Source organism: Panicum virgatum, chromosome 2K (genome assembly GCF_016808335.1).
Source record: "Panicum virgatum strain AP13 chromosome 2K, P.virgatum_v5, whole genome shotgun sequence".
NCBI classification, from domain to species: Eukaryota; Viridiplantae; Streptophyta; class Magnoliopsida; order Poales; family Poaceae; genus Panicum; species Panicum virgatum.
This window is the reverse complement of record NC_053137.1, coordinates 48,661,884-48,684,579: the sequence shown is the minus strand read 5'-3', so window position 1 is coordinate 48,684,579 and position 22,696 is coordinate 48,661,884. Positions and strand designations below refer to the sequence as shown.

Below are 22,696 nucleotides of genomic sequence, written 5' to 3'. Positions count from 1 at the left end.
AACTCAACACCAATTTAAGTAGACAAGTATCACCTTGGAGCACTGGGCACCATCAGCAATGCACGGTCGTGGCACTAGCTTGCTTCTCAGAATATCAGCATGACGCTGGAGGTTTAATACTTTAATAACCAGAGACAGCAGGCTGCTACGTCAGAGCGGTAACTCGCAAGCAGTGTCCCGTTCGCTGGAGGAAAGTGACCCTGCGTGTGGCTGTTGGGCACGCTCCCTTCGCCCATGGTAACGCTCGGCAGCGACGAGCTGGCTCCACAGGCAGCTGCAGCCACCGCCACCGCCGTTCTCAGGGCAGTAGACGTCGAGAGGATTGAGGGAATTGCTAGGAGATGTCTGGCTGAGCTTTTGTGCTTCATTTTGGGCTGGGCCGCTGTGATATTTGGGAAGGACTACGACCGCGTTTTTTATATTTTTATATTTTTCAAAATCATTTTTTACAGAAATATATTTTCGGTTTCACAATTTACAGGTTTATACCCCTACCGCCCGGCAGGGGGCGGCAGGGGGCGGCTATATGTAATTAAAATTTGTGTTTTATCGCATGGAGGCCCCTACCGCCCGGCAGGGGGCGGCAGGCTCCCCCCAATATAAAAGCCGAGGTCCCCCCACCTGCATTTGCAGCAAACAACATCCATAGAGGGAAAAAGGAGAGACGTGGGGTGAGAGAGGGAGTTGCAATAGCGAAACTCTGCCGGATTCCGCACTTGTGATCTGCAGGTAAGTTACATATGAATCCATTAATATTGTAAAGCAATTTAATTTAATTAATGCTATAGTATTAAAATTTCAGTTTAGTATTAAAATTTAAGTTTATTACAGACTTGTTTCTAAATGAATTATAAATTAAAATATAATTAATTTTTGGATAGTGAAATATAGTATTAAACTTGTTTCTAAATATTGCAGCATAAGTCAATGGCTGCCTCCAATTTGGGAGGATTTTCATGCACCGAAGAAAAATCTAGTATAATACTTGAGATCATGACACATCTTGTAATCAGTAAGAAATTGGATGTATTAGCGGATGGTACGATAGAGATGGTGTTGTCAAAATTAGTTCAGTTTAAAGACTTCACATTGTTTCTAGGTATTACAACGCAAGATATAAAGGAACACCTACTAGAACGTCGGAAGATATACATGAGAGTATGTGAACTAGCGAATCATCCTAATGTTATTGAATTCTTACAAAGTACTTGTAAGATATACATGAGGTTTCGCTATTGCAACTCCCTCCCTCACCCCACGTCTCTCCTTTTTCCCTCTATGGATGTTGTTTGCTGCAAATACATGTGGGTGGGGGGGGCCTCGGCTTTTATATTGGGGGGAGCCTGCCACCCCCTGCCGGGCGGTAGAGGCCTCCATGCGATAAAACAGAAATTTTAATTACATATAAGCCCCTACCGCCCGACGGGGGGGCGGCAGGGGGCCTACCGCCCACAGATGGGCGGCAGGCCCCCTGCCGCCCCCTGTCGGGCGGTAGGGGTATAATTCTGTAAATTGTGAAACTGAAAATATATTTCTATAAAAAATGATTTTGAAAACTATAAAAATGAAAAAACGCGACTACGACCAACATTGATTTCGGCCCAGGACTGCCGGGAACTATGCTGCATGGGTGCTAGGCCGCTGCGACTATATGTCGCGTGGGATGCAAAATCAACAACCATCGCCCGAAGAAATTAAATGGGTCATCATAGGAAACCGGCCCAATAAATTTAGAACTACCAGTTTTTAATCCTGCTCTCTACGTACTCGTAGGTAGGTGTAGCCTAGCTGCACTCGTAGGTAGCTGTAATCTAGCTCGTAGGTAGCTATAGCCTAGCTGCACTCGTAGTAGCTGTAGTCTAGCTGCACTACGCATGCTGCGTGCATGCTGCTTTAGTTTTTTCTGTTTATATTTTTCTTTTTTTCTATGTTTTCTCTTTCTTATTTCTTTCTTCCTTCTTTATATTACTTTATTACTACGCATGCTGCATGCATGCTGTTTTAGTTTTTTTCTGTTTATATTTTTTCTTTTTCTTTTCTATGTTTTCTCTTTCCTCCTTCTTTATATTACTTTATTTCTAATCTAAACATAGATAAATGTTCCATTAGCTGCTCCTCTTGGTTTACTTTTCTTTCTCTATTCTTTTTCTTATATCTCTTCCTTTCCTTGTTCTTTTCTTTATAGTTTGAGGATATTTCTTTTTGTTACATAAAAATTCAAGCAACAAAAATTACTGAAAAATTGATGTGTGTGTGAAATAATTTATTTTTTATACGCTAACTTGTTTATCATGTGTATATGTGTTTATAAAAATACTTTTTACAATATAGATGCATTTGTTGTCATGTAATATTATTTATCTGTGTATAACTAATTTGTTCGCAAGGTCAAATTATTTTGTTCGCTTAGTGGATTAAATATATTGTTCCGTGATATTGACTCATTTGTTCGTGATATTAATTTTTATTATTTATTCTATGCAAATAATTGTTCGTGATATGTAATATTTTGTTCGTTGTACATTATTATTTATTCGTTATATTTAACTTTTTTGTTCGTGTAAAATAATCAGTTGTTCGTGTAGTTAAAATATTTGTTCGTATGAGCTAAAAATAATTATTTAATATTTAAAAAATATGATTTTAAAAAATATTATATAAACATAGGCAAGTGTGGTCTTGTTTTGAAGATATTATTATAACAAAGATAATGGTGCGATTCAAATTTGATTTGGATGATCGGTTTGATAGATATTACTTTTTTTTAGTTTCAAATTTATAGTGAACACAAGAGTGACAACATCATCATTACTGTCTTTTTTGCATGTCGATTTATGGGCTGTCAGCCCATTGAATACCGCGCTAATTTATTAATCTGGTTTCCGCCTCTGCCGACGCATAGTCCCACCCGTGCTAGGCTGGAGCTTCTCTGTCCCCTCTATGCAGTGGCGGAGCCAGAAATTCATGACTGGGTATGCCATATGTAAAAAAAATTCAAAATCAAATATGAAATATAATGGACAAAAAGTTATAATAATAATAACAAATTCACAATAGTGATCCATGTATAAATTGTAAACATGAATAATTAAATAATATTATAAAATAGTGGTCCGAGTAGGGCCACTAGTCGAAGAAGGGTCGCAGAAGGTGCGTCGCTTGCTGGCATCTTGGGCGCCACTGCAAGGCCGACAGTGCCCAGTGCCCCAACGGGCCGGTGGTCGGCACCTTCCGTCCTTCGCAACTTGCGTTAGGAGGAGAGGACATGAGTCATGAGTGATAGCTAATGAGGGTAAGGACCCGAGGTCACGAGGCTGTCAGGTTGCCGGAGTGGGGGGAGGAGCCCCTGAGCGCGGAGCCACCGTCTCACTGAACGCTAAATGAACGGGATACGGAGATCAAGCCATCAGGGGCGGACGCGACACGCAGAGTAAGACTCTCTATATCTTTCTTTGTAGTTAGGAATAGAGATTTTGATGGAAAAAATATCCTCCAACAGCTTCTCTAAGTGGTTATCCAAATGTAGCCATCCTCCATTCCATGTTTCTCGCTAGTCAAAGATAGATAATAGAAATAACTTTATAGAATGTACACAAGATATAGAAAAACTTTTAGAGAGTGAAAACATTTAGAATACGATTTTTGTGCAGAAGACTATCCAAATAATAATTTAGAGAGTGTAATTTAGAAAAACTCTTAGAGATACTTTAAATCTGTGTATACTTATTAGTATTTTCTCCCAAATCTTGGGTATGCCAAGGAATACAGGGGCATACCCCTAGCTCCGCCCATGCCTCTATGTGTCTCCATGCGAGTCTCCGCACACGTGGAGATCACCGGTTCGCTCATCTCTAAGATCTGGGCCCATTAATGTTTTCAATAAGGTCAACTAATCCAATTTGGTTTTCGATGAATTATATATTATAACACATTAGAAGTACGAAAGTGCATATTCTAGAAAAAAAAAGAGCACAAAACAAGAATAGATTTGATGGGGAAGAAAATCCCTTGTTGATGCCATGCGCTGTGACGAAGAGGTTCCATCATGAAGGCCCCGCGCTCGATTTGCCGTGGCCGTGTGGATGGAAAAATAAAGAGCTTCCCTGTCTCCGCTATTGTGTGTCTATCCCAGGGTTTACGTTTCCGTCGGGAAGCGCTTTCCCGCCTGAGTCCGGGAACGGGAAACCGGCCGGTTCCCGGTGAAAACCGCCAGAAACCGGACGGGATGACACTTCAAATTCAAAAATCGGGAAACCGGTTTTCCCGACCGGGAACCGGTGTTTTTTGACCGGGAAACCGGTCACAGCTGCCGGGAATTAAAAAAACAGGTGCAGTGAAGCCAAATTTTACAAAGAAATGACTCCATTTGAACAATTGACATGTCGTAAGATATTTTGAAGACATATATAATGTTTTAATGTATATAATGGACATAGCATTGCATAGTTAGTACGAACAATGAAAATTTTGGCAGCATTTCAGTGCAAATTGAATACATGACATGGCACAAACATATATAAGATACATATATACATGTCACACACATATATAGACATGTCACAGCATATGTTTTACACATATAGCGCCTTACAAATACAAGTCATATAGCACCGTTGAATTTGACCGAAAAATGTCGTCGGCTGCGGTGAAAATAAAATTTTTTAACAGCATTTCCCCCTAATTTTGTAAAAAGCATTGCACAAAATATACATCGAGCAATTGTATATCATTGACACAGAGATAATGTATATAAATAGAAGTTCATACACACTAGTTCATACAAATCATCAAATACATAACCAAAGTCCATGCTCCATAGTACACATTATTCCACATGATACATACAAATAACATGATGTGTATTTGATGATTTGTATGGACTATGGATATGAAGTTTGGATGGACTATTGTTGTGATTTATGGACTACTCATGCGAACACAACATTTATATGTATATGAACTTCTATTTATATGTTTATCTCCCTGTCAATGATACATAAATGCTTGATATATACTTTGTGCAATGCTATTTACAAAATTACGGGGAAATGTTGCCAAAATTTTTAATTTTCCCCTCGGCCGACGGCATTTCCCGGTCAAAATCAACGGAAACCGGTCGGGAAACGTCGGTTCCCACTCGGGATGCAGCAGTTACCGTTCATACAAATTTTTTAAAAAATTTTAAAGTTTGGCGAAATTTTTCGGGAAATTCTAGCGGTTTCCAATCCCGGATAGTTCCGGGAACGGGAAATTTTTCCGGTTTCCGGCGGATCCCGGACGGGAAGTGAAACCCTGGTCTATCCGTGTCCCCGAACACGCGGTTGCTCCCTGCAGAGTCTGAGCCCTCCTTTATTTTTCCATCCACACGGCCACGGCAAATCGAGCGCGGGGCCTTCATGATCGAACCTCTTCATCACAGCGCATGGCATCAACAAGGGATTTTCTTCCCCCATCAAATCTATTCTTGTTTTGTGCTCTTTTTTTCTAGAATATGCACTTTCGTACTTCTAATGTGTTATAATATATAATTCATCGAAAACCAAATTGGATTAGTTGACCTTGTTGTTAGGCTATGGACGGAAATATTAATGGGCCTAGATCTTAGAGATGAGCGAACCGGTGATCTCCACGTGTGCGGAGACACGCATGGAGACACATAGAGGGGACATAGAAGCTCCAGCCAGCGGAGACAGGGAAGCTGCAGCCACTAAATGAAGGTACATTTAGCGAATTTAGTGCGCTAATTGCCGCTATTAGCGGAAACAAGTGATTAGTGTGAAAATCTAACTATCCTAGCGGACAGCACTTCCAGACGCTATAGCCCGCTATAGCGGAGGTGCCAGTTATTTTGAACCATGCTAAGTGATGGTACAGTAGTCAGTGAACTTTACTCCCAGTCTTTTTTTTTTTGAACGAACACTTTACTCCCAGTCATCTCAGTAACATGCTCAGGTGACCAATTAAGTGGGTCCAGTCAAAGCAAACATTTCTTTAACGGACTCAATTCAATCAAGATCTCTCTGTCTACCCTGATTACTGGAGATTAATTTTTGTTGGTACAGAGACAAATCGTCCATGGAATCGACACAAAAATTATCAGGGATTGGTGATGGTACAAGCAAGCGAAGCAGTCAGACATGGCACTAAGATTAGCAAGGATTGATGCACAAACCGAAAATCATATATGAATTGCAAGTAGGAAAAGGAACAGAATGACTAAAAGAACAAATTGTTCACGAGTTAATAAAAATGACAGTGGCAGTGTCTCCACTGGCCGAGTTACTCAATGACAATCTAACAGAAGTTTTCTGATTTAATGCAGAGAACTAATAGATCAAACAAAAAGAAACTGCTATGCAAAAGGCCGGGCGGTTGAGATGGCTAGCCCGGCCCGGTAGCATCCACGCTCTCAGCAGGTCCTGAGTTCGATTCTCATTAGAAGCGAATTTCAGGCTGCTGAGAGAAAAAAAAACCTCGCTTTGCTCGCCGTAAGGCTTGGCCCTCACGGGCATGGGTCAGGGTTCGGGAGGTTTCTCTACCCGGATAAGTCGGTGTGGCTTCCTCTTAATGAAAAAACGGTGGGGTCGTTTCCTCCCCGGGTAGAGTTTTTTTTAAAAAAAAAGAAACTGCTATGTTACTTTTTTAGGACCACATTCATGAAGCAAATTCTAAAATATACTAACTCAAAGAAAAAAGAATTGAACTAATAAGAACCGGGGGAAAATGATTGATAGAGCACAGTGATTCGAACTTCGGACGAGTTATGAATCGTCCCGGGCCGGCCGGGCCGAACCCTGCGCTGCTCCTGGCTCTCGTCCGGTGCGCGTGGCGTGCACGAACGTGACGCCATAAATGGGGCGACGAACTAGTAGTGCTAGAACGATCTATCTATCCAGCGAGCCACGACCTGATCCTGATCCAGTGAGGTCAGGGTGTGACTACTGACTTGGGAGGAGTACGCGGTACCCTGTGTCGGCACGCACGGCATGGGGAATGCTCGCACAGGCACGGCCGCCGAGGGCGTCTTGATGCGTTCCTGTTATCCTCTGGCGTGTCGTCGTCGACCCGAAGTCACCAAAGTCTGAAGTCTCAACAGTGCAAAACGAACAAAAGCTCCAGCATTCTTATTTTTTTATCTCGGAATATCTTCGCGGCTTTCGTGTAGGTTGCCCCAGCTGCCCTCCGTCTCCGCTCCGGGCCTCCGGCCATGAAAGGTGAGTCTCCTCTGTTCTCGTGTGCGAACAGAGCCGTTGCCACCGTCACGGTGGTCGCGTTGCCACGCAGTGAAATGTTTCGGCGAACGTGGATGAGTCCGAATGGCCCAAAACCGCCGCGCAGACATTGCCGAACCATTCCGAAAAGATGACGTGTTGCCGAATTCTGAAAGTAGAGGAGCACACCAAACACAAGGAAAAGAAGTCAGCAGCAGGGCATAGGAGTTAGCCAAGAAGAGATGATGTGTTTATTAAGGAATTCGGTCAGTTGATTGCATTGGGTGCAAGACCATCTCAGAGGATCAGAGGCACGCTGAACTCCCGGGGCACCAAAATGTCCAAGGCTGAGAAGAAGTCAGCCTTTCGTGCGCCTCCACGGTATATGAGCACGCCCGGCGCCCCGTTCCGGTGCTGGCTGGCTGGCTGCTGAGCACCTCACGCAGCGACCCGAGGCCACCCCGTGCACACGCCGGCGCGTCTCATGGAGGTGGAAACGCCGGCGCCGCCGCAGCCATGCAAGAACGCCGGCGCCACGCGGCCCGGCGGGAGCTGCGGCAGCGCTAGGCTGCTGCGCAACCCGGTCCTCGTCGCCAACTTCGTCCTCATGGTCGTCGGCTCGGCGGGCGGCCCGCTCTTCCTCCGCGCCTACTTCCTCCGCGGCGGCGCCCGCAAGTGGCTCTCGGCCTTCCTCCAGACGGCCGGCTTCCCGATCCTGCTCGTGCCGCTCTGCGCGTCCTTCTCCCGGCGCCGCCGGCGGCGGCGCAGCGGCAGCGGCGAGGAGGCATCGTCCACGAAGGCGGCCGGCGGCGCGCCGTTCTTCCTCATGACGCCCCGCCTCCTGGCGGCGTCCGCGGGCATCGGCGTCATGACCGGCCTCGACGACCTCCTCTACGCCTACGGCCTCGCCTACCTGCCGGTCTCCACGTCCTCCATCCTCATCTCCACGCAGCTGGCATTCACGGCCGCCTTCGCGCTGCTGCTCGTGCGCCAGCGGTTCACGGCGTTCTCGGTGAACGCTGTGGCGCTGCTCAGCGTCGGCGCCGTGATGCTCGGGATGAACGCGGGCGGGGACCGGCCCGCGGGGGTGTCGCGGGCGCAGTACGGCGCCGGGTTCGCCATGACGCTCGGCGCCGCCGCGCTGTTCGGCCTCGTGCTCGCCGTCATGGAGCTCAGCCAGGCGCGCCACGCGGCGCGCCCCGGCGCGGCGGCCGTCACCTACACGCTCGTCATCGAGATGCAGCTCGTCATCGGGCTCACCGCCACCATCTTCACCGCCGTCGGCATGCTTGTGAACAATGACTTCCACGTAAGTTTGATTTTCACCTGCCAACTTTCTGTTGCTACGTCTCCCGGTCCCGGCCGGCGCACCCCGTCATAGTACTTCTCGTACCACTAACACTGCAGCGCCAGTCTTTTGCAAATATGTGCTAGTGTAAATTCAAACTAGAATCTGTTGTAGTAATTTCAGGAACCACGTTATTACAATATTACCTGGTGGTTGTAACTTTGATTTTTCTAGTGACAACCAGTAATTTAAGGAACAAAGACTAAATTTCATACAGTTCATCACGCAGGAACATTTCTACGAACTTTTTTCGACGAACATTTCTATACATTAATTTTTCGACGAACTTTTTTCGACAAACATTTCTATACACATTAATTAATGCAGGATGGTGAGAAATTTTTGGCAGAAGCAACGGTCATCAGCATGCGTTCCTTGTTTTCAATGAAGTAAACGAGCGGGTTACCCTTGTCACCTTTAGTGATCTCATTCTCATCAGTAGACTGCTAGTAAAAGGGAGTCCCCAAGACTAAATAGATATTGTAAACTACTCAGTCCACTTAGGTCGTTAACCTTAATTTATCCATAAAAGCCTTAATACTTGTTGAGCTCGTGTGCAAAGACTGAACGCCTTTTTGAAAAGAAACTTGTGCAGATCAGAGCACGTTTCTGAAAAGGTAGCCACTCAAGCAGTGACATAAATCATAATCAGGTCCTAATAAAGATGACGAATATAGAAAAAGACAACAAAAATACTTCATTGCATATCTTCAGATTTTCTCTTTCGATCTAACAAGCTTTATGCATAGGCTTACAAAATCAGTTAATCATGGACAGCATATGCTTGTATTCTTTCAATTCCTCAACAGTGGGGGCCTAGGACTAGGAGTGCAGACCTATAAAAGTTTCTTGCCAAATTAGAACACAAGTCCACTTGTGGATGCTGAATCTGAATGTTGGATCACTACGAGTAGGCTTCTACTTCACACTGATGACTATTGACTAAGATGCGGAGCAATGGGAAACGCAGGCAATCTTGGAAGAGGCGCGGGAGTTCGGTTTCGGCCGGACAGGTTACTACATGCTGCTCGCCGGGTCGGCCGCCACGTACCAGTGCTTCTTCCTCGGCACCATCGGCGCCATCTTCTTCGGCTCGGCGCTGCTGGCCGGCGTGGTCATGACCGTGCTCATCCCGGTCACCGAGGTGCTCGCCGTCCTGCTGTTCGGCGAGCCGTTCAACGGCACCAAGGGCGTCGCCCTCGCGCTCTCGCTCTGGGGCTTCGTCTCCTACCTCTACGGTGAGGTCCAGACGGCCAAGGCGAACCGCCAGCCCGACAACAATCCACCAAATGCTGAGGATTTGGACCCATAGATGACCGCGTTCATAAATACATACCCAGTATACTTTAGAGACTTAGAGTACGTATGTTTTTACACAATACTCCGTATTTGGTGGAATAAGTAGGTCATACCGTGTGATACAACACTGTGCTATAGAAGGACTTTGCATGACAACATTTCGTGTGAAGAAAAAAAAATGCATCAACGCAGCAACCTGCTAACTAAAAAAATGATGAGGTGCATTTAAAAAAAAAATCATAGCTTTCATTCTTAGTTTGGCTCAAAACAGCATGTTGTGTATCTCAGTGTGCTTTGGCGATTTAATTTGGAGTATCTAATAATCTCAAAAGCATCATATTTCTTATATGCTTATTGCGCTAGATATTTTTAACTCCCGAAGCAACTGACGGTCATCGTGTTTCCTTTTTTTTTTTGAGAAAGAGATACAACCTGTATTAAAACCGAAGTAGCACAGTACATCTCAATCTAACAGCAAAGTCTCTGAGTAAAGCCGAAATTACACCAAGAACCCTACTATTTGTCTTCCTCCTCCAGACATAGCGACGACACCAGAGCAAAGGCATCGATACTGCACACAGGAGCTTCAAGCCACCAAACTCGCATGTCCAAATCAAAGGGCGGACTTCAAACATTGGCAAACTGCAAGAGATTTCTGTTGAAAGAGCTGCAGCTGTCGGCCACTTCGATTTGGCCCCTTCACCACCTTCTACCGCCATGGATACGAAGCATCCAAATCCAGAAGAACCAGAGCGCAGCACCAACAACCCCAAACCAAGCACCAGCACGTCTGTCAAAGAGGAAAAGACTTCTGTACAAAGGCTTGAGGAACCGAGAGCTTGCACAGAAACTTCAGATCCAGGAAGCCCCAAACTCCCTGACCCAACGCCACCGTCGGAGCACACGACGGTGAAGAAGAGAGAAGCCCGGAGTACTTTATTCCACGAACGCGACGCCGACTCCCTCATCCGAACGCCGACGGGAAACCCACACCTCATACTGGCATCGGCACAGAAGGAGAAGAAGCAGACGAACCGAAAGCCGCCGTCTTCAACGCTGCCGGCGGACACGCAGCACAGGAAGACAGCGCACACCAACAACCCAAAGACCGCCGGAAGCAAAATGCGCCACCGCCACCATGGATCGAGCCTCGCCACCTCCACCCGCAGACGAACGAAGGCAGCGACACCCACTCCACCGGCAACCCTAGCTACCTAGCCCTAACCACCTAAAACTAGAAGCTAAAACTACGCCGGACGCCGATCCACCCGATTCCCTTGCCGAACAGCCGCCGGAGAGGCCGCCGGCGAGGGGAATCGGGCGGATCGACGCCGGAATTGGCTCCGCGCCTCTTCGCCTTTCTCGATGTTGGGGAGAAGGGGAGAATGAGCGAGAAGGTTTTTTTTTTCTTACGCATCAAATACCCCTGGACGGTCATCGTATTTCTACTGGTCATACTTCTTCTAGAAAATGCAAGCTCACTGGCTTGACTGGACAGCGATAAAAATGCAAGCAACCGTAGCACGATATTTAATTTGGAGTATTTATTAATCTCAAAAGCATCATATTTCTTTAGGAACATATCAAGTGTAAACCAACAAATCCATAGAAACTATACAAATTTCAAATAAGATTGCATCATATTTCTTATATGCTTATTGCGCTGGATATTTAATTGGGAGATGCTGCGCCCCGACGTCCGATTCGGGCGCGGGGCATCGGATGGATTCACGAGAGAAAACATCTCACTACAACACTATCTGATGTTGCATGCAACGTAACCATATCGAATGAAACACTTAAAATATACTGTTGTAATATTTGTTTGAAACATTTGCAACATCGAAAATCAGCGCTTGCGACATCAAGACTTGTTGAAAAAAAGTTGTTAGCCATCCGTTGATGATGAGGAAAAAAATTTGGCTGCAACATTTGTTTGATGTTTTATAAAATATTCAAATCTCTTCTTAAAAATGAAACATCCAGATAAAACATTTAGATCTACTTTTACAACATCAACATGAAACACTTGCAACATTCTTATAAAACATATGAAATACTTGAAATATACAATTGCAACATGCATTGTCAAGCTGCTTCATAACCACGCACACCTGCGCCATGGCTAGGCCATCGCCGCCGCCAGCTGCGACCATGGCGCTTTGCTGCGCTGCTGCACGCTCTGCCCGCGCCGGAGCTCTCGCGGGGCTTGCCGCCGGCCTCGTGCCCCGCCGCCTTGGAGCTTGCGCGCCGCAGCCGCCGGCCACGCGCGCGCCGTCGGCCTAGCCACGGCCAACCCCGGCTGCTGCGGAGGCGCGTCGTGCGCGCGGAGCTTGAGGAGCACAGTGAAGGTGCAGAGGATGGAACGTGCGGTCAGTGGGGGCGTGGGCGGCCCTCAGGCGCATGTGGGGTCAGTGGCAGGGGCTAGGATCTGGAAAGGATACGCGCGGAAGGGAGCTGGTGAATGGTGATAATAGGCGTCCGATATTTTGCTTTTTATCGGATGTCTTATTAGTAGGATTACCGTATTTAATTTTTAACTCCCATAGCAACGGACGGTCATCATATTTCTACTGGTCATACTTCTTCTAGAAAATCCAAGCTCACTGGCTTGACTGGACAGCGATAAAAATGCAAGCAACCGTAGCACAACACGAGATTGATCGGCCTAACGGGCCACTAGCTGCTGGGCCTGCTGCTGACCTGACCCAGTCGGCCGCGGGCCGCTATCATGATTCATGAATCATGAACCAGAGAGCAACTACTTCGTGGCCTGGTGGGCACCATGGTGCCCTGCCAACTTCTTGTACGGCTCTCGCTGCCGGCCAGCGCCGTCGTGTTCTTCCACGACTTCTACGGCGAGATCCTGGCAAACACTTTGCATTTCCTTTCTTGGGTACGCAGTAATTTAAGGAATAACCGAATAAGTAGGCAACTCGTATGATTCAACAGCATAGTAATTAGTAACGATTTACATGGGTAAAATGGTCTTCCAAACCTCTGTTGCACAACGTGCCCGTGCAATCCTTATTCTGCTATATATATAGATGGCGTTGATGGTGCGTGTCATGCGCTAGAATCCCTAGCAAGCCGTCTACGCGGCGGAGGAGAGGATCTGCTCGCGGCGGGCCTTGTTGGCAGCGAGGAGCCTGTCCCTGTCGGGCAGGGCCGCCCTGACCGCGTCCACGGCGAGGAACCGGCCGAACCAGGCCTTCATCAGCGGGAGCTCCTCGTCGGTGACGACGCTGGCGCCGGACACCTCCTCGATGACCGGCAGCCAGTGCGCGAGCCACCCGACGACGATGTCGAGGTAGCCCACGGCGTCGCCGCCGAAGAACCTCCGCCCCTTCAGCGCCGCCTCCAGGGGCTTGAGGCACTGCTGGGCCGCGCGCACCACCTCGCGCTGCGCCTCGCCGGTCGTGGTGAAGATCTGGTACAGCGCGGGGTTGCACTGGATGGAGTAGACACAGGCACATCCAGTGCCCAGCTCCCATTAGACCCAGCTGCTCCTCCATCTATCAGAGTGGTAGGATAGATCATGCGGCTGCAGGTCGCGTGCGTACCTTGTCTTCAGCGTACCTGGCCCAGAACCTCGCCTGGGCACGCTCGTAGGGGTCGGCCGGCATGATGGGGTGGCCGCCCTTCCAGGCCTCGTCGATGTACTCGACGATGATGGTGGACTCGGCGATAGGCTTGCCGTCGTGGACGAGGACGGGCACCTTCTTGGTCACCGGGTTGTAGCGGAGCAGGTCGGCGCTCTTGTTGGCGAGGTCCTCGTCGACGTACTCGTACTCCACGCCCTTCAGCCGGAGCGCCCACTCCACCCGGATCACCATCGGGCTCGCCCACATGCCCAGCACCTTCACGCCCTTCTCTGCCATGGCTGGAGCTCCGCTCCTCCTCCGCTGCTGCTGCTGTTGCAAGATATGAAGAGATCTGCTTGGCCCCTTATAGACCAGGGAGCCTTCGGAAGTCAACGGCTCGATTCCGGGTCATGGTTTGCTTTCCAAAGGAGTCTGGGAATATTTATCTATATACACTCGTCAGTGAAGTACTTGTAATCAACAGGCATCTGGTCAGAGAAGCTTATCCACTCAGACGTGGTGTACTACAGGAATCCACAGGGATGCTTTTCAGGGGGGAAATCCTCATTGGGGAAGTCCAATCATGCTAAAACTACTGAACTGTTTGGATGGTTATTTGCCTTTTGTTGTAGAGAAGGTATGTTCTAAAGCGTGAATGAAACTTGGTCAACTCAGCCATTTGACAATGTTATCTCCCTGTCTCATACAAGCATGCTTGTTGCATGTCTCTATTTAGTTATCTCCCTTCATGGTCCAAGAAGAACAAACAGCAGAGCATGGCAACACAACTGGATCCTGACAGAGTTTATTACCATATTACATAACATGGCACGTGCACATGCTACTACTATTTGTCAAGTCAAGACGAGGCTTCACTCCATTTCCATGTCAACAAACGGAAATACCAGTGTCACAGTGTGTTTGGTGCACATGCTACTACTACCGCCGGAATATCAGTACCAGAAATGCACCTCTTATTGCCGTCAGAAATCTCTGCTCCGGGATCGCCCATCCGCAAGGCTTTACAGGTTCCGTAAGGCTTGAGCGACATTCCTCGATATCCTCTCATGGATGGGTTCCTGCATCTTACGAAACATTGCTTCTAAGGATTTGTTTATCTGCTAAATTAGAAGCACAAACAAAATCTTCTGCATACCTGTGTATCTGGGATCTCGAATTTTATATTTGTGATTGTTTCAAACAGGAAAATGTACCTACAGTGCATATTCGAGCAAACCCTTATTCAACCAAATCAGAAATCATCCTTACATCAGTTTCATGTAGATACAGAATGCGCATCAGGTTGTTGGTTGGTCAGGCTATAAGAATATTTATTTATTTTTAAATAAAAAAAGATGAAAATTGAAATGGGACATAAGAACAGGGGCTTATAGAAATAGGCATACCGCCAGGCTAGCTCACAGACCAGCTCTTCCGGAGCTTCCGGCAGAACCTAAGCACCATTGCAGTCAACAGAATTAAGTTGGCTCGTTATGAAAAAAAATTCCATAAGTGGTTTTAAAGAAAATATACCACATCTTCATATGGATTGCAGTTGTTCTTGAACCAAAGCCTCAAAAACTCCTGCAAGAATTAATTAATATATTCAGAAATCTCATCACTATAAGTGAATCAAACTGTTTGTAAGGCATAAACAGCATCAAAGATTCAAGATAATCGGCCCATACATAGATGTGTATGAGTCAGGGTTAGTTTACCTTGTCAACGTTTTCAGGTTCGAGACCAGATTTAAATCTATCTTCATATGAATTAGCAATCCAATATCTGCTGGAGTCAGGAGTATGAACCTGCTTGTCAAGAAGTGGAGACCATGAGTTTTATAATCCTAACCATTCAGCATTTCATATCTCAGAAGTTATGCTACAGTTTTACTCAACATAATTCTAAAACTTTTATGTATACTTCTAAATAAAGAAAGTTTTCCACGGCATGAAGTGATTAATTGATAAAACAACTCTGCTTATATACACAGAACAGTTAGTTAGCACTATCCAAATCCACGACATGCGTTAGTCACTGTTCCAAAAGGTAAAATCATACATAATTTGCTAGTTTCTGGGTATGATGAGCATAAGACAATAAACAATTATAAAATCATGTCAGAAATGCAACCTCATCAATCAGCACGATTGTCCCATCAGCTGTCTTTCCAAATTCATACTTTGTGTCAACTAAAATTAATCCATTCTCTATGGCCACTTGCTGCAAATGGAAAACAGAAAGGACAAAAGGGTATCAATAAGTTACACAATTATAATGTGGCTTTAACACAGAAGATCACCAAGTGGACTTATTATCTCAAAATAACTCTAATTCCATTCGTAAATACCTTAGTGGCAAGCTGCAGAGATTAAAACTAGAAGCACATCAAAGTAGTTTCGTAACATTGCGAGTCCATTGTTTGTAGTGTTTGCCAGTAAAATTAAATTGGAATATTCCTAGATAAAGACCTGAAAATGCCTCAGAAGAAACAGAAACATGATAATACACTACCTGTCCATATGCAAACAAGCTTAAGGCTTTGCTTCCTGCCTCATCAAAATCTTCCTTCGACATCAGCCCTGATTTGATTATCTGCAGAATATAATGGCAATTTAAGGACCTCTTTGAATAACAAATAGAATCACAAAGGGGGTGGTGCACGCATGCAACATCATTCAGATGTGAAAAAAGAAATACTACCGATTCTCAAATATTCATATTCGAACTAATAATTAACCTACAGATGATAATAACATCAGAAATCAATCAAAGACTACCAGGTTCCTCAGTGCCACCAAAATATCATAATAAGAATACCAAACAAAATGACATATCACTACTGACAAGCAAGAGGCAAACAAATTAGTGTGACTTCTCAATTCTCCAGAATAAGTTCCCCAGATAGTAACTTCGTCAAATCCTAGATCACAGAGCCATCTATTGATCTATGGAATTCTAATGCTTGACTAATCTAAGAACATTTCTTTATCATTTTACTATGTGATTAGTGTTATTAATAACTTACAAGGGGTTATAACTATTATATTACAAGGAAATACACTAAAATATACTGAAAGCAAGATAGAAGTTATTCAACGCATACCTCATCTGGAGTGACAGGGACATCGTGATCTGCAGCTTTAGTCGTTGGTGTCAGTATATTCGCAGATAGCTTCTGGTTCTTTACCATGCCTGGATCAGAGAGGCCAAGAATCAGTCTACATAGAATAAAACAATTTCAAATTGGATGATTTGTTGATCAGCATATGGCATACCATCAGGAAGAGCATTTCCACAATAGTTCCTGACACCATTATTATAAACTGTCCATAAAGATGTATCAGTGCTTCCTGTAACAAATCCCCTCACTGAAAATTAACACGAGAAGATAGGATCGGTAAGAATGATAAACTAACAGATTAGCATAGAGCCATAGACAACAAAATTCTGCTTACACAACTGCAAGCTGTTATTAGAAAGAAAAAAAAATATGCCAGAAGCCTTAGGTCTCACCAACAAATTCAACTGGAAAAACTGTGCACCTTTTGGCAATTGTAACATTCTTATCAGGAGAAGACACTACTGCGTTTGGAGTAATGTGACGGGTTTGATTGAACCACCAAAGGCTTGTCTCATTAAGGACCTGAAATCATCCATATGACAGCCCATTAAAACCAGAAAATCATGGAAACAATTATTTCTTATCCTAAGTGTACTCTGCTTCCAGGTTCATTATGTTTGGACACACTATATACAGCATAGAAATGAAGTGCTAGACAAAGCTATGAGCACAATCGTATTATTTTCAGGCCAAATCACTTGTGACATCAGAGTAGTGAGTTGGCAACCCCTCAAAAGTATGACAATTTCATGCAAATTGGACAGATGCTTATTAACAGAAGTAGCTCTGAATAACGCAGAGATGAGGAGTGTACCTGGCCTTTAAACGGGATGGAAGCAAGGACACGGTCGAACGCGCTCTGCCGGTCAGTGGTCACCAGCACCAGGTGCTCCCCGCTCTCGTACACGTCCCTCACCTTGGTACCAAGCACCAACGGTCACTCGCTAGAATCAGTCGAGAAGAGGGTCGCCCCACGATGGCAGACCAGCTGTTCGCTCACCTTCCCCTTGGCGGCGAGGCGGAGCCCAGGGACGGCGAGGTCGAGGCGGGTCTCCCCGAGGCAGTTCCCCATGGCCGCGCGCGCGGCGAGCAGGACGGCCTCGCGGTGGCCCGGGTCGGCGGCGAGGAGGGAGGGCGCCGCCGCCGCCGCCGCGCGGCTCCCGCCGGCCGCCGCGGCGAGGGGTGGGGCGCGGGGAGAAGCGGAGGCGGACATGGAGACGTAGGGGAAGCGAGAAGGGAGTGAGGATGAAGGAGCCCCGAGGAGCGCTTTGGCCGGGCTCGCGACGCGGGCGGCGGCGGCGGCGGGCGGCGCGGAGGGGGACATGGGAAAGGCGCGGAGAGGAGCGGTTTTTTGCCGAGGTCCAGGACGTTCTGGGCTGGTTGCCGAGGCTTGCTACGGGGCGGGGTTTTTTATTAGGGGTTCTAATTCTAATATAACGAGACTGGAAAAGGTAAGAATGCGGGACGGGGTCAGGGTTTCTAATCCCGACCGGACCGGCCTAACCGCCGGGCTCCGGTACCGGTTTACCGGTCCGGTTAGGCCGGATACCGGTCGGAACCGGACAAAGGGAAGTTTGAATTTGTTTGAATTCAAAACTCGCAGGTCAAACGGTACGGACCGGTATACCGGTCGGACGGTCCGGTTTACCGGCCGGTTTGACCGGTATACCGGTGATGTGGGAGGGGTAGCCCGAACCGGTAAACCGGTCGGTTACACCGGTATACCGGACGGTTATACCGGTAAACCGGCCGGTTGGACCGGTATACCGGTTTGTTTTCCAGCGCTTCAAAAATAGGTCCCGGTGTAAAATAAAAGAAAATTTCGGCATGAGCTATGCACATTTTAATGTAAATGACCATACCAAAGCAACAAGTTATAATCATACATACAAATACAATAGTAATAAGCGTGCATACAAATACAGAGTCATACATCTAGACATATGAAACGAAAGTTCAACGTAGAAATGGGAAGACCCCCATTTGGGACGCGGTTTGGTATTCGGCGTTGGACATCAAAGCGATACCTCGCACTCTAAGCAGCTCAGCCTTGTAGTGTTGCCAAGTTTGGCCCGTCCACGCCGATGTTGTCTGCCATTCCTGAACTAACATAGTGTAAAAATGGGGGTCTTCCCATTCGTACACCCATCTCGTCGGTGGCTGCATGCTGATGTCAGGAATGGGATAGTGAAAAGAGTGCCTCGAATCGCTGTAGGAGGAAGAAGAGTGCTGTGGACTATCATAGTCCGTTGGTCCACCTGTTCTCCTCTGCGATTGCGGTGCTCCATGGTCGGTGTCCTGAGTAGCATGTGTGAACTGAGTCTCCCCTGCAATCAACCATATTTCATAATTAGTAGTCAATAGTCAGAAATATGTGTCTATTTGTATGTGCAATGTATACCTGTGAAACGAACACTACGAGCACGACCACTACCACCAGCAGCAGCATCAGCACCACTACCACCACCACCAGCATCAGGCCCAGCACCGTCACCATCATCACCATCATCACCATCATCGGCCGAGCTGCTATCCTCGGACTCCTGATATGGAGGACTACGCTCACTTTTGCCATCATCAGTCTCGGTGTCGCTGCTCACTGGTTTTGCTGTTCCTTTGCCTTTTCGACGCTTCGGGTCACCCTTCTTAGGTCCTTTCTGCAACTTTCTCTTCCCTAGGTGAGTGTCACCTATATTTGTACGTGCCCAATCGCTGATGGAATCATTCCCCGTAGCCTCACGTAGATCTGACTCGTTTATTTGATCTCTGACAATATGGGACGGGAGAGGGATGTCGCCGTCATCATCATCCTCGTCCAGAACTGGAGCCCGGTTAGATCTACCATATTCCATCCATTCCCGCACCGGATTTTTCTCATCATAGAAAGAAAGATGGGCTAGCTGGTCAATGAAATCACCTTCTTCACGCATCAGTGGCCCGGAGACCTCCTCAAGTCGGAGACGAAGATTGTAGTTGACATAAACAAGCTTATTAAGTTTCTTGTGCGACAACCGATTGCGAACCTTTGTATGCAGCAAGGCAAAAGTACTCCAGTTCCGCTCGCATCCACTGGACGAACAACATTGTGAAACAAGCCTCATGGCAAGGTACTGCAGTTTTGGAGTACTTGATCCGAACATCATCCACCAGGACGCTGCATGTGCAACCGAGTATGTAAGCAATATTTTCGAATAGAGAAAATAACAATTTCATACGGAATAACTCTTACATGGGGATGTCTTTGTGTCCATCGCCATCCGCATTGCCATATCACTGCTATACTCGCCAATTTTCTGCCGAAACACGTCAAACTCCTGCAATGCCTGGACGGCGCTCTGGAGATCCGTCATGCGCTGAAATGTATCCTTAAGTCCACGAAACATTTGTTGAGTTGGATCCATCGTATATGCATACCTCGGATTTAGGACAGCAGCTGCAAAATATAAATCACTTCAAATAAGCATTATTTCAATAGAGTTTAAAAATAGACGACTGATGTGTGCTTACCTGGACCCACATACGTGCCTATGAACACATCACGCAACCTCTCGTCCACCACCTCAACATACTCTTTCAGTGTGGAAACATTTGTTCCAAAGAAAGACTTCAGCTCCTGTTTCATAGTCTGGTAGGCCATCACGACTTCGCACATGTTCGGCTTCTTGTCCTGATCAGCGAAGCGAAGGAACTTGTATATTGGTTGAACCGTGTCGATGATATATTTCAATGCATCCCACCACTCCATACTTGAAAAACTTGCATGAGTAAATCTACCATCTTCGGTATTCGCCCATTTGCTGTGTTGGAACTCAGTAGATGCCATCCACTGCATGAAACGATCACGTTTCCGATAGATGCTCTCTAGGAACATGTAGTTGGTTCCAAATCGAGTGGCATTCCACTTGACCAACTCACCACCGATTGCGTTCCTCATCATTGTATTCAACTGACCATGATTGTGTAACCAATTTGAAATTCGCTTGCACTGCTTGATGATAACACCATGTTCAGGCCTTCGAGCTATATCCTTCAACATCAAATTGACGGTGTGTGCTAGACACGGTGTCCAAACTATGTGGTCATACACGTCACTTAGTAGTTCGTTGCATGCTTTTTTGTAATTCGAGCCGTTGTCGGTGACTACATGCACGACATTCTCCGGTCCAATCTCTTCCACCACCTTTTGAATCTCCTGCAATGGAAGACAGATTGTTTAGTAACATGTCAAAACATACACCATGCGAATGAAACATGTTTAGGGACTACCTTGAACAAATATGCAGCATCTTGAGTTCTTCCGGTCGCATCAATAGACTTATGGAACCACATGACCCCATTGCAATATATCAAAAAGTTGATGACACTCATCCTCGTCGGACCAGTCCATGAATCACACATCAACGTGACGCCAAATAAGGGCCAGTCTTTCTGAAACTTTACGTACCTTGTCTTCAAGTCTTGCTCGTTCTGATCAAGGTACTTGCCATCAATATCCCGTCCAGTGGGTGATGCGATACCTTCACCTGCAAACCATATGAAAATCATGAGATACAAGGATGTACGCTCATAGGTATCATTGCAATGAAAGAAAACTTACCCCACTTTTGTGTCTCCCTGACCGCACTGATAAAGTATGGACTGTCAGCCTGTCTTCCAGGAACTCCTGCAATATGGAAAAACTTTGACCAAGCTTTACCAATAGCTTCCTTTGCGTTCTTACCCTTCTGCGTCCAGGAGCCTGTATCAATCCTTGGTTGCATCATTCCTCTTCTCCCACCAGCTGCCAAGTTATAGTCCTCCACCACAGGACTTTCCCTCTGCGAAGTGGACCTTCCAAACATCCTCTGCATAACATTCCCCCTCGTCGAACCACTACCTCCTCCACGCTCATATGCACCTCCTCTCTGTTCCACCCCCCGTCGGAACTCTGCTTCCGCTCTTGATAGATCCATGGCACGCTGCACCTGAGCTTCCTCATCTTCTTCATCACCGGGATAGTTTCCCTCCGCTGCAGCCTTCTCCCGTCTCAACCTCTCTCGAGCCCGGTCAGCAGTTGCCTTCTTTGCCCTATCCAACTCACGCTGAAAGAAGTCCCGCACATCAGGTGGCACATTCCTGCAATGGACCACCTCCGCCCCGCGCCCAGCCAAATGTTGTTTCAATCTAGTCGCACCACCTCCTCCTTTCTGCGTACGACAATAGTTGCATCGCCATCCGGGATAAAGATTTTCCCCGTGTTCCCATACAACATCTCTGCTTGCCATTGTCTATCTGCATACATGGACAACAAAAATATATCATCTAATATTCTAACTCCTAAGTCATAGTGTCTAAAATCATCTAAATACACCTAAATCCTAAAACATTCTAAATCCTAAAACATCCTAAATCCTAAATCTTACCTACATTCTAAATATACCTAAGTCATACATCTAAATCCTAAAAAAAATCATCTAAAATCATCTAGGGAAAAAAACCTCACCTGCCGGCGGCTTACCGCCGCTCGTGGCGGTTTACCGCCTAGCCGGGCCGGTAAACCGGCCTCCAAGGGCGGCTAACCGGTGGATCCGGTGGCGCCACGGCTTACCGGTGCGGGGGCCGGTTAGCCGCTCTCAGGAGCCGGCTGGCCGGGTCAGGGCGGCGGACGGCGTATGCGGGCGGCGGACAGGGCTTCCTAGGGGGCGAGAGGAGCGGACGAGTGGCTGGTGAGGCTGCGGGATGGTTGTGGATAGGTTAAATACGCTGTGCCGCGCGATGGGCCTTAATGGGCCGTCGTTTTTTTTCTTTTTCTTTTTTGATTTAACTTCTAAATTCCGCAAACCATACTAAATGAACGAATTTTTGAGAAAATTTTACACCATTAGATTCATCACACCTTGAAATATTTTTAGGAATTTTTTGGGAATTTTTCATTTTTTTGAATTCAAATTCAAAATTTGAATTTGGACCGGTTGGGAACCGGTCGGAACCGGAACCGGTCCGGACCGGTTTGACCGGTAACCGGTCAAACCGGACCGGTTCCCAACGGTAAGGTTAACCATGGACGGGGTCACGATCACGGGATTGATTCTTGGAAATGGCATGGATGGTTGATAGGATGCCGCCGTATTTGAATCTACTCGTATAGTGC

At 46.6% G+C, this 22,696-nt stretch overlaps 3 protein-coding genes and 1 long non-coding RNA gene across 4 annotated transcripts; 1 reads left to right on the top strand and 3 right to left on the bottom strand.

The window, feature by feature from the left end:
- The first annotated feature begins 7,541 nt into the window (after window positions 1-7,541).
- Window positions 7,542-9,927, top strand: LOC120681708 (purine permease 1-like). The gene is made up of 2 exons (XM_039963333.1): window positions 7,542-8,520; window positions 9,530-9,927. The coding sequence occupies exons 1-2, from the start codon at window positions 7,696-7,698 to the stop codon at window positions 9,869-9,871; spliced, it is 1,167 nt and encodes a 388-aa protein (XP_039819267.1). The 5' UTR covers window positions 7,542-7,695; the 3' UTR covers window positions 9,872-9,927.
- Window positions 9,928-10,263: 336 nt separating this feature from the next.
- On the bottom strand, window positions 10,264-11,276 carry LOC120681717. Its single transcript, XR_005678013.1, has 2 exons — window positions 10,794-11,276; window positions 10,264-10,648 (listed from the first exon to the last, which is right to left on the bottom strand). It is a non-coding gene; the product is annotated as an uncharacterized LOC120681717 (long non-coding RNA).
- Window positions 11,277-12,774: 1,498 nt separating this feature from the next.
- On the bottom strand, window positions 12,775-13,868 carry LOC120681699 (glutathione transferase GST 23). Its single transcript, XM_039963322.1, has 2 exons — window positions 13,422-13,868; window positions 12,775-13,309 (listed from the first exon to the last, which is right to left on the bottom strand). The coding sequence occupies exons 1-2, from the start codon at window positions 13,737-13,739 to the stop codon at window positions 12,953-12,955; spliced, it is 675 nt and encodes a 224-aa protein (XP_039819256.1). The 5' UTR covers window positions 13,740-13,868; the 3' UTR covers window positions 12,775-12,952.
- A 219-nt stretch (window positions 13,869-14,087) lies between these two features.
- Window positions 14,088-17,955, bottom strand: LOC120681695 (phosphoribosylaminoimidazole-succinocarboxamide synthase, chloroplastic-like). Its single transcript, XM_039963309.1, has 12 exons — window positions 17,567-17,955; window positions 17,381-17,482; window positions 16,959-17,088; window positions 16,721-16,813; window positions 16,549-16,637; window positions 15,957-16,037; window positions 15,576-15,665; window positions 15,161-15,250; window positions 14,976-15,026; window positions 14,849-14,895; window positions 14,599-14,656; window positions 14,088-14,521 (listed from the first exon to the last, which is right to left on the bottom strand). Exons 1-12 carry the CDS (start codon window positions 17,888-17,890, stop codon window positions 14,465-14,467), a joined length of 1,212 nt encoding a protein of 403 aa, XP_039819243.1. The 5' UTR covers window positions 17,891-17,955; the 3' UTR covers window positions 14,088-14,464.
- Window positions 17,956-22,696: the final 4,741 nt, after the last annotated feature.

What these genes read in the sequence shown, in the direction of transcription:
- LOC120681695 (XM_039963309.1), bottom strand. Translation starts at nt 17,890, where the DNA reads ATGTCCCCCTCCGCGCCGCCCGCCGCCGCCGCCGCCCGCGTCGCGAGC. An exon ending in GCCTCGCCGCCAAGGGGAAG is followed by an intron (nt 17,483 to 17,566) that starts GTGAGCGAACAG and finishes CTTGGTACCAAG; the next exon opens with GTGAGGGACGTGTACGAGAG. An exon ending in CCATCCCGTTTAAAGGCCAG is followed by an intron (nt 17,089 to 17,380) that starts GTACACTCCTCA and finishes GGATGATTTCAG; the next exon opens with GTCCTTAATGAGACAAGCCT.
- LOC120681708 (XM_039963333.1), top strand. Translation starts at nt 7,696, where the DNA reads ATGGAGGTGGAAACGCCGGCGCCGCCGCAGCCATGCAAGAACGCCGGC. An exon ending in TTGTGAACAATGACTTCCAC is followed by an intron (nt 8,521 to 9,529) that starts GTAAGTTTGATT and finishes TGGGAAACGCAG; the next exon opens with GCAATCTTGGAAGAGGCGCG.
- LOC120681699 (XM_039963322.1), bottom strand. Translation starts at nt 13,739, where the DNA reads ATGGCAGAGAAGGGCGTGAAGGTGCTGGGCATGTGGGCGAGCCCGATG. An exon ending in CCAGGTACGCTGAAGACAAG is followed by an intron (nt 13,310 to 13,421) that starts GTACGCACGCGA and finishes TACTCCATCCAG; the next exon opens with TGCAACCCCGCGCTGTACCA.